This window comes from Eptatretus burgeri, chromosome 14, assembly GCF_056783735.1.
Source record: "Eptatretus burgeri isolate ZD-2024b chromosome 14, Ebu_testis_v1, whole genome shotgun sequence".
Taxonomy (NCBI): Eukaryota; Metazoa; Chordata; class Myxini; order Myxiniformes; family Myxinidae; genus Eptatretus; species Eptatretus burgeri.
In genome coordinates, this window is record NC_140974.1 from 35,043,499 (window position 1) to 35,054,662 (window position 11,164).

The 11,164-nt window shown below is 50.3% G+C and overlaps 1 protein-coding gene across 3 annotated transcripts in view; it reads left to right on the top strand.

The window, feature by feature from the left end:
- LOC147012952 (uncharacterized) overlaps positions 1-10,795 on the top strand; it is a 571,074-nt gene extending 560,279 nt beyond the window's left edge. For all 3 annotated transcript variants that reach the window (XM_085854308.1, XM_085854309.1, XM_085854310.1), the window contains one exon: positions 10,412-10,795. In XM_085854308.1, the coding sequence (XP_085710434.1) occupies positions 10,412-10,558 (147 nt within the window). In that variant the 3' untranslated portion in view covers positions 10,559-10,795. The remainder of the gene's footprint in view (positions 1-10,411) is intronic.
- Positions 10,796-11,164: the final 369 nt, after the last annotated feature.

Here is an 11,164-nt window from a genome sequence, read left to right on the forward strand (position 1 = left end):
GACTCGCCCAACTGAACCCAGGGCCCGAGGTGGGTGCGGCAGCGGCCGCGGTGTATGACACCTCCCCCCCCCCTCTCCACCAAGACCCTTCCCCAACCCTTGCCGAAACGGCTCAGCTGAGTGCATCCAACATGGCCCAGCTATGCGCCATGCTGGCGGCAATGAACGAAAAGATGAATGCGAAAATGATCGAAAAAATGGATGCAAACACAAATGAAATGAAAAACGAAATGAAAGACATGAACAAGCAAATGAATGAAGTGAAAACGACGATGGACGCGAATACACAACAAATAAACGAAAAGATGGATACAAAAATGAACGGAATGGAAGCAAACATGAAGGAGGAAATGAAAAAGCTGCGGGGTGAGACGCAGAACATGGGCCGAAGCCTGCAGGCGGGCATGAAGGCCGTGACAAAGGAAATAATAATAGTGGAGACAAGGGAGGTAAAGGGTGAAGAGTTGGCAGAGACACGGGAGATGGGAACGATAGAGGGAAGACTACACGATGAAGACGGGGTAAGTGACGCGCACGCACACACGGAGGTAGTGGAGGACAATGGGGTTGAGCTCGCGGAGCGTGTTGGGACCCGGTGCGAGCACCTGGATGGCCTCCTCCAGGAACGAGGGGAGGGAGTATGCCCCCTTGAGGTGAGTCACGACCAGGTGAGTTCGGTCGTGCTTCGCGAGGTTGAGGGGACGGGTGCTGTGGACGGGTGCACGGAGAGCTTGGGGGGTATAGAGGCCCCGGAGACCCTTGTGGGGACACGAATCCCCAGTATGGTTGTCCCTGTGTGTGTGGTGCAAGGTGTGAGTGCGTCCCTGTGTGTGGAAGCGACCCCGTGTGTGAGTGGTGTGGTGGCGATGGTGCCAGAGTACGTGCTTCCCAGCACGCCGTGTGTGGATGAGGCACCGTGTGTGAGAGAGGCCGTGTGTGTGGATGAAACGGCCAGTATGAATGAGGCACCACGTGTGAGTGGTGTGGTGGCGATGTTGCCGGAGTACGTGCTTCCCAGCACGCCGTGTGTTGATGAGGCACGAAGTGTGGATGAGGCACCGCGGTTGAGTGCCCCCGCGTGTGTGGATGAGGCACGGAGTGCGAGTGAGGCACCGCGGGTGAGTGCCCCGCACGCGTGAGTGAACGGCCGTGTGCAAGGTCGCTGTGTGCAAGGGAGACCGTGTGTGTGAGAGAGCGGTATGAGAGGGAGATGTCGGTTGGCATGCGGGAGCACGCAGCCGCGTCTCCCGGTGTGAATGTGATGGTGTGGACTGTGTGCGTCGTAACACGCAGGTATGCGTGTGTGGAATGGAGACGGAGACGGCGACATGGGAGAAACGAAAGCCGAGTAGCGGCTGTAGTTGTTTCGAGGACCGTGCCGGGTTCACCCAGCAGTGAGCACGCGGTTCGTGCTGTGCAACGCACGAGACCACCACGTGCTCGCTTGCGAGAGTGAAGTCCCGGTCCGGAAACGCACGCGGTGGATTTGCCGATCCCGCGGACGGACAAAGTTTAGGCAGGTAAATGGATTTGGACCGGACGGGTTCTCCACGCGATCGTGTGTGTTAAGCTCCAACGGGCAAAGCACATGTGTTCGCGTGGGGAACCCCTCGAGACGTGGGGCTTGTGTTTTTTTTTTATGCGCACGGTGACGTCATGGCTGCACGTGGGGTTGGAATCCGGCAGGAGCGGTATCTCTGCCGGATGGTCCCGTCCAAGGAGGGACGAGGAACACGTGCAGCTGCATGACGTCACGGGCAGGTGCAAAGTGCGCGAGCTCTGAGTTGCCGCGCAGGTGCTGCGCATGGGGAAAAAAAAAAAAGCAAGCAAGCCTCACTTTCGGGTGTACAGGATTCCTGGGCAAGGGGTGAAAGACCCCCTTACCTGGGCACAGGATGGAAACTAGTTAGGGGGAAGGGTTAGCTTAGTTAGACCGACTTCATGGGGCAGGGGTAAGTCCTCATGGAGTCCGTGGAATGGATTAGTTAGAGGGATTGTAGCCAGATCTAGGTTGGCAAATAAAATGATTTATTTGGAGACAGTGACAGACTTGTGAATGTGTAGAGGGGACGTAGTTTAGCTACGTAGTGTTAAAAGGAACGTGCTATAGTTTAAGGGACGACGTGGGAGCACGAGTTAGTTAGGGGATGTAGTTAGAAGGATGGCAGAGTTCAGTGGTGAGTGTGTGGAAGAGTTGGTGAGTGAAGTGGAAGCATGTGCTTGGTGAGTCGTGAGGTGGAGACATGAGTGAGTGAGGCCAGCGGGTCTGTGTGTGTGGAGCGAATGGGGAATGCATGGTGCGATGAGTGATTGGGGGGAGGAGTGACTCCCGCCCAAGGGACCCCGGGGTCAGTGTAGAGTGAGTTAGCTGGGTTAGTCAAATTGAAAAATGGAGGTCGTTTTGTTGTTGGTGGGAAAGTAGGCTCGAGACCCATTTGGAGGGGTGCAGGAGCCCTGTTGACGGGCTTGGGAGCGTGGCTGCGAAAGGTGAGTATCGCTGAGTGGGTACCCCGGGCACCAGGCTAGTCGGCCGCGGTAGGCCAAGGGTCCATGGGGGGCCGGGATAGAGTAGTGGGCACGGGTGCGCCTGCTTGGTGCGGGGGCCCGGGGCGCCATTAGCCGCGTGGGCAGTGTTGTGGGCACGGGTGACCCTCGGAAAGGGGCCCGGGAGGCCGGCCTGCCACGTGTGCGTTTCAGGGGAGGTGCCATGGGGGGCACTCCCCGGTGTTAGGGAGCTGGTAGGCTCGGAGGCAGTGTAGTGCCCGGGGGTGCCATAGCGGGAGATTCGGCAGAGGGTCGTGCCTGCCAAAGGGAGCCACGTGTCCCAGCCAGGAGACCGTGTGAGGGCACGGAGAGAAAATTGGGGGGCGAGGCCCGAAATTGTGAGGACACCAACACAGGCGACGGGAATCTGGGTTGTTAGAACCAATAGTTTAAGCGAGAGGCGCTTGTTGAAAGCCCCGGGGTAGTTTAACAGTTAAATGGTTAGGATAGATTAGGTGATGTACCCCTCCGCACCATCCATCCCCTCGCTCTCGTTGTGGGCCGCTGGACCCACTTTGGGTTAGATCGCCGAACTCTGGGGAGGCCATTCTGAGGCTTCGTTGGGCCTCGGCACAGGACGTTAGCTCTCCCTTATTCCCCTCCGGGAAGGGAACGTAGGGGTTGGGAGTAGGCTAGGTGACAGAATAGGTTAGCCGAACAAGGACGATAAAGGGGGTTAGGGGACGATTTATAGTGGGGAAGTAAAAATAAAAAAAAATAAAAAAAATTAAGGGGGCTAAATTGGTTTTTCACAAATTAAGGGAGTGGGTATGTACAGTGACAGGCAAAGGCGATAGGTTGGGAGGGAGACAGGTAGGTAGGTCCGAGCCCGCCTTCCAAGTGGCCAGCACCACCGCACTCCCTCCACCAACCACCACTGAACGGCAAAGGCTGGCCACTTCATCGGCTGGCCGTGTTTTGCTTCAAGGCGGAGGCCGGCCAAGTTCATCGGCAGCTGTGTGCTGCAAGGCCTGTGCCGGCCAGTTCATCTGCTGGCTGTTTTTCTTCGAGGCCTGTGCCGGCCAGTTCATCTGCCGGCTGTGTTTGCCTGCAACGGTCTTCTTCTGCGGGCTGTGTTTGCCTGCAGCGGCCTTCTTCTGCGGGCTGTGTTGCCTGCACCTTTGCCATGCCATGCCCACTGCCCATGTTCACCAGCCCCGTTCAATTTTGCTTTGCCCCCCCCTGTTCATTTCCATGTGCGCCAGGATCCGCAAGGCAACGGTTTGCAAGCTGCGAGAACTGCCCTGTTGGCAGCTACAACACGGGCCTGCAGTGGCGGCCCGTGCACCGTGTTTGTGTTCATCCATCCATTCGTTGTGTTCATTGCGTGTGCCACTTGAGCTGGCACGGAGACTGCGTTTGTGCAGCCCATGCACCGTTGTGGTTCACTGCGTTCAGTTCAAAAGGGAAGGCCTTGGACTGCGTGTGAGCAGCCAGCCACGTTCCCTGTCACCTGCATTGTTTGAGCCAGAGACTGCATGTGGGCAGCCTGGCTCCCTGCTAACTGCTTTTCTTTTGCAGAGTTCAGTGATCCTGGGCCATGGTTTAGTGTAAAATTTGTAAGTTAAGGTTAAGATGTACTGTACATATGAGTGCGCCCCCGGCATGTTTGTCTAGCGCCGGCAATTTTATTTAAGTCGTCCGTGTGAGTGAGTTTGTTTAGGTAGTTACGCAGCCCTCAGGTTATTTATTTTGGGGACACGAATACCATGAATGTCGCACTCAGGGATCCGTAGGTAAAGTGTACTAGGGGAAAACTACACATGATGGCACACGAAAATTTGACGACTCGGGACGAGTCTGTAAAAAGGAACGGGGGAAGTGTTGTGGTTACCAGATTCGCAAACCACCATTCAGGTCCCTTAGGTGAGGTATCTCGGTAAGTGCATGTGTAGTTAGGCCCAAACCCGTTGTCTAGTGGGAATACATGTCATTTATACGTGCTGCGACTCTTTAGGATAGCCGTTTTTCTTTTACTATCTTTATTTTGGACCAACCGCCATGATCACAACCACAACATCAACCACCGACCACAACCACCGCTTCACCACAACCGCCACGACCTTCACGCACACCTCACAACCGTAGCATCGCCACCGTTCTTGCCCCGCTGTGGGTACCGGTGTTGGACTCATGCAGAACGCGCGTCGAACAGCGTGTACAAAATCACGGATTTTCTGCTTCAAAAACGGATCGAAAACGACACACGCCCACTTTTTGCCGTCCAATCGGTGAGCGAGGGGCGAGCTGGCGCGCCCCCAGGGCGATCGATATATGCAAATTTGTGGATCAAAAAGCCTTCACGCCCACTTTTTCTCGGGCCAATGGGGAGCGAGGTGAAAGGTCAAAGGGAGGGGGTCAAAGGCGAAGTTACGGGGGGGATAAAAGGACGGTGTTCGTCAGTCAAAGGAGTCGTAAAAGTCGGAGCGAAAGAGTCAGCAGAACGAGAACGAGGGGTCGGGGAGTCGCAAGAGAGTCAGAGTCGGAGTCAGCAGAACGAGGTCGGAGAGTCAAGAAGAGGAGAGTCGGAAGCAGAGGGTCAAGACTTCGCGGGCGGTGGAGCTGCTCGTCGTGTGCGTTGGAGTCGGAACGGAGGGGACGGAGCGGTGGAAAGGCGGCGACACCAGACGAGGGGGTGCTCGCGTCGTGCAGGAAGCTGCACCCGAGGGAGGCCGGCAGCGCGACCTGGCCGAGGTGGAGACGCTCGTCGCACATAATAAAGATCCTCTATACCCCGAGCATCAGCAACCCCCTCCTGTTTCCCCCCGCGCTGAGATAGTGCGACCAAGGGGGCCCCGTTCCCACCCCCTGCCAGGCACTGTCCACGAGGCCCGCGGGTTGCGGGGCCATCGCCGCTCCGCGTCTCATCACCAGACGGGTAGGCCCGACCCGGTCTCGGCCCCAGGCCTACCTCATTCTTGAGGGTATTTCTTTTCCTTGGTTTTGGGTATGTGTTGTCGGCGCCGTCTGTGAAGTAGAATTGTATAAGTGTTGCCGTGTGCTCGGTAGTCGGTATTAGCTCTGCACTGTGTTTTCACTTTTATGTTTGCTTTTTGTGTAAATGGAATTGTGTTTTCTTTTTTGTGTGCTTTTGGTGGAATTGTATTTGTGTGCTTCCCGTGTGCTGCGAATAAATGTGCTTTATTGTTGAACTGTTTCCCGCTTCGCTTCGTCTTTTCCTCCATTGAATCCCCATCTAGCTTCACGTAAAGGGTTGGTAGTGGGCTGAATACGCCCGATAATTAATCGAACCGTCGAGGTCGACGATAACACCGCTCGGTTATTCTGATAGTACGGAACGGGTCGCTTAAGTGGCCCGTGTCTGAAGTCGACCTGCGGCGAGGTGCGATCGCCCGGTCTACCCTCCGCGTGGGTACTTAGGTAGTTCGAATTTGGCGAGCAACCCTATCCCACGCGGGGGCTGATTGGCTCGATCGCGGTGAGACCGAAAGGTCCACCCGTGACTGGTTCCCGGCGTTAGTCCGAGAGGGTCACGACTGGATTGTCCGTCCGGTGGGCGACGTGCCGCGATTCGAGTTACGTGGCCGTTCGCACGCCGGCGGGCGCGAAGACCGCAACAATATATTTACCGGGCGTAGTGGCATGCGCCTGTAATCTGGCTACTCGAAGGCTTGGGTTGAAGGATCGCTTGAGGACGGGCACTCTGCGCTGGGCCGTGCTATGAGAGGGTGTCGGGCAGCCCGGAATCATGGCGAAACCCAATCCTTATCCCTGTGTTGAAAGAGGCGACCAGGGTTGCGTCAGGAAGGGCATCCAGCGTAAAACCTGTGCCAAATCAGTATGCGGATTATAACGGATGATCCGCTATGGCCACCCCTAACGGGAGCAGCCGAAAGAACAACAACATATATATATATATATATATATATATATATATATATATATATATATATATATATATATATATATATATACATGCATACATATAGAGTGCAAGATTTGTCAGGATTGAAAAACATGATTTTTTTTTTTAAATCATGTTAAAAACAAACTATTCTCTTTGTCTCCCATCTGGATGGCATCAATCCAAAGGCAGACATTAGTGTGTTATTCTTGTATTGTATATCAATATGTTATTTTGCAGTACTCATCATACTTGCTTATATTTGTGTGGTTATGTATTTATGGTGCACAAAAGATACAAATGGCACCTCCAAACTATTTTAATTTACAGTTGTGTGTGTGTGTGTGTGTGTGTGTGTGTGTGTGTGTGTGTGTGTGTGTGTGTGTGTGTGTGTGTGTGTGTGTGTCAATATTTGTAATTTTTTTGTGTAACACCAAAAGGTGGGCTTGGAGTGTTGACTCCAAAAAAGTCCATGTTGATGGGAGAAAGTTAGAAAACTGATGGGCATATGGATGTGATATAAAAACACGTTATACCAGGTCCCAAAGCTCATTCCATCTGATTAAGATACTGAGCAATAGCAATTTAAGAGTATGATTGAAAAATATTTCGCAGCCGTGGATTAGACCAAGACTGGCAGGAGATGCAATCTCACAGAATGTTTACTTGAGCCTTTGATGAGAATGAAGAAATGGACAATTACAGAGCCGTTTGAATGGCAACAAGGATTTAAATATATTTTTGTCCACCCCAATAAATTTTATTCGTGTTTTTGCAAATCTTGGTCCTGGGTTGAAAGGCAAAATGAACAAAATAAGTCCACTGTCCATGCTTCATGATTTATGACTATGACATGCCATTAGCAATCATTCATTTTGATTACCACATCAGCTTAATTACTCCAAATTGCATCCAGATTTCTAATCAACATCTGTCATAACGATTAGCAAATTTCTACCTCACTCAAATAAATTATCGTGTGTGTGTGTGTGTGTGTGTGTGTGTGTGTGTGTGTGTGTGTGTGTGTGTGTGTGTGTGTGTGTGATGATAGAATGTATGATGAACATTATGAATATATGATAAGCTAACAAGACAAGGCTCTCATGCAAAGATTTATCATTTCTCCTCTTCAGTTGTCCTACCCTTACTCCCGCTCATGGTTCACTGAAGCTTGTGGTGAGGCAGTTGTTCTGAAACAACTTGCCTTTGCCTAATGGAAAACAAATCCAACTGAGGGTAATCTCAGTTCCTTCCATAAAGCTCAGACCAAGTGTGTGTCTACCCTCAGTAGAGCCAGAAAACAACATCTTTCTAATCTCAAGTCTGAACTCTCAAACCTGTCTCCCTCCTCCAAATCCTGATGGCACCGAGTTAAGTCTGTTTCTGGTGTATGCTACCCCTCCATCCCCTCCCTTACCTCAAACGGCCATACAGCTGACAACACACGTGAAAAGGCTGAATGCCTCCGTGTTTGCTTCTAAATTTTGTGTCTGAAACTCATCACTTTCTGTATCCACCTTACCCAGTTGCACCCAGGTGTCCCTGGACTCTATGTCCTTTTCTCCTGACAAGGTGGAGAGCTTGCTGTCAAACCTCGACTCAGATTCTGCAACCGGTCCAGACAGCATCAGCCCACGTGTTCTAAAAACCTGCTCTTCCTCAAACTATATCTGTTCTATTCACCTTCTCATTTACTCGAGGTCATCTGCGATCTGCTTAGAAATCAGCAAACATTACAGCTCTGCAAAAAAGGGTGCAAAAACAGATCCCTGCATCTACAGACCAATCAGCCTATTCCCAATCATCAGCAAGGTTATGGAGTCCATCATCGCTTCAGACATTAAATCCTTCCTCTTCTCCAATGGCTTGATTTCCGATCATCAATTTGGATTCAGACCAGGTCACTCTACCCTGGATATGCTGCTTCTGCTCTCCCAACAATGGATGGAGGTACTCAATGCCGGACATGAAATCAAATCAGAGCCATAACCCTGGACATATTGTGTGGTTTTGATACAGTCTGGCACCCTGCCCTGCTCACCAAACTCTCTTCCTATGGTATCCAAGGCAATCTACACTCTTGCCTCGCAGACTTCCTCTCCTGTCCCAGCCAACGTGTGACCCTTAATGGAGTCATCTCTTCCCCTCTTCCTGTCCAGGCTGGAGTTCCTCAAGGCAGCGTTCTGGGCCCTGTCCTTTTTCTGGTTTTCAGCAATGATCTCTCCGACTCTCTGGAAAATCCTGTTTATCTCTTTGCTGATGACTCCACCCTCTGCCGTACCATCTGTCATCCCTCAGACTGGCAAGCTTCTTTGTACTCTGCAGATCTGGATAAAATCACAAGCTGGTCCAACAAGTGGAACATGTCTTTCAATCCTGACAAATCTTGCACTCTCACGATGTCTCTCAGAAAGGACCATCTTGAAAAACCACCATCTACTTTCTCAACAATCCTCTTGAAGAAGTCCTTTCATTCAACCCTCTGGGTCTCACTATCTGTCATGATCTTTTCTGGCTGGGAAAGCCACATTTCCAAACTGGCCTCCAAAGACAGTCGCCAACTTGGCATCCTCCATCGTGCAAAGTCCTTCCTCGGCCCATCTGAGCTCCTGACCACATACAAATCTTTTGTCTGCAGCCTGATGGAGTGATGGAGACTGCTCTCTCTCTCTCCTCAGGGCTGTTGCTCCCGCCTCTCACATTTCTCAGCTTCACGCTGTGGAATCCAAGGCATTTCGGATCATTGGTGTCTCCTGCGGTGAGGGTGAGTCTTTGGGCCTCTCACTCTCTCTCACTGCAGGCAGGTCGGTGGTCTTTCTGTCTTCTACCATTTCCTCTCCGGTCTCGCCGCCCCCCTTCTCTGTCTGTGATATGTTATCCCCCCCCCCCCCATATTTCCACAAGACACTCAAGGTCTGCCAGCAACCCCCTTCTGGTAAAACTACCAAAATCAAGAATCACTGCTCACCTTCATTCTTTCATTCCTCTTTTTCCCGACCATTGGCATAAACTCCCACACTCTCTTCAAACCCACTCTTCCCTCCAGGTCTTCAAAGCAGCTGTTTTTCACCAACTCTTATCTTCCCCCATTCAAAACCATGATCTTTTCTACCCCCGTAAATTCACCCCAAACCCACCTCCTATAAATTCCCTGCTTTCCTTCCTGAAAGTTCTCTGTCTTGTAAGGTCCTGAAAGTCCCTGTGATGTCCATTTTGTTTGCCCCGTGTACCCCGCCACGTCCCTCTCCCTTCCACAGATTTCCTAATGTTTCTGTTCCCCACTGTTTTGTCCTTTCCTCTCCCTCCACTCTTGTCTCTTGTCCCCCCACCCCACCTTGTTGTGCGTTATGTGTGTTAGTTCTCATACAAGCTTCGACAATGTAGAAAGATAAAAAAAATTATATATATATATATATATATATATAAAAAATATATATATATATATATATATATATATATATATATATATATATATATATATATATAAAACAGGTCCTCAAACAAGACAGGTAGAAAGTAGAGTGTTTGAAGTGGACATGGCTGTGGTTGTGGATCTACTGATGTAGACCCACGGCTGTGGTTGTGGACTCACTGTTCGGAGTTCTGGATTAAAAGGGTCAAAACCTCTTTGAAGAACGGAGCTCTGCTGATGATCCAAGCAGTTGGAAAATTTATCACTTGCTTAAAATTTAATGAAGAAGTTTCTCATTTTAGGTAAACAACTACTTTGAGGTTTAAAATTAAGAAGAATTTAATCGTGGCCCTATTGGGTATTGTGCTCTTATAATTGGTTTAATTTACAAGTTCCTTTCAATGTTAATTTCATGCTTTAGGAATGTTCGTTGCTGTTAAATAAATTATTGGGTTTGTGAGAAACAGACTTTTGATAGAAACTGTGTGTGTGTGTGTGTGTGTGTGTGTGTGTGTGTGTGTGTGTGTGTGTGTGTGTGTGTGTGTGTGTGTGTGTGTGTGTGTGTGTGTGTGTGTGATGTCATCCTACAGCGCAAGAAGGGTTACCAACGAACTATCATCGAGGTGAACACACCTAAAGTGGAGCAGTTGCCTATTGTGGACCTGAAGTTCAGCGATTTTGGTGAAGCACATCAGAAATTTGCTTTTGAACTGGGGGCAGTGTGTTTCCAGGGCTAGATAAGCATGTAGCCACTGGGCCAGCCAGCCCAACTCTCCATCCTCACCTCACCGACCTCGATAACCTTAAAGGCGGGCCACATGCAAGTTTTGAGTAGTTGGTCAAGGCCTCCATGAGTCTGAGCACACAAGGTCTTATCTTGGGATTATTGTTTTCAATCATGTAATAGTTTTGTTCTATTTTCTTTCCTTTGCCGTCAATTGTTATGGGGTCTGAACTCCCCCTCCCCCCCCCCCACTCACCTCTACCCCTTCTCCCTCCTGTGCCTTGAAGCAAAACATGATTTGCTTCCAATCAAAGTTTCCTTCGCACTGTTGTTTCACTTTATGCTAGTTTAATATTCGTTCTTTTTTAATATTGGGTACTCAAGCAAGAAAATGTTCCCACCAATTTAAAAAGAAAAGCTCAGCACAGACCAGCCTGCCTCAAGTGGAGGTGTACCTTGCCTTCTCGCATGACTTCATTCTCAAACCATCAATGGTGCTGTCTTTTACAAAGCGATGGTGCTGATTTATTTTGTGATCTCTGTGTGATTGAGTAAATATTTTATTGTATATGAACAGCGCTTTTGTCGACGTACATTGAAACTTGCATGGGGTGGCGAT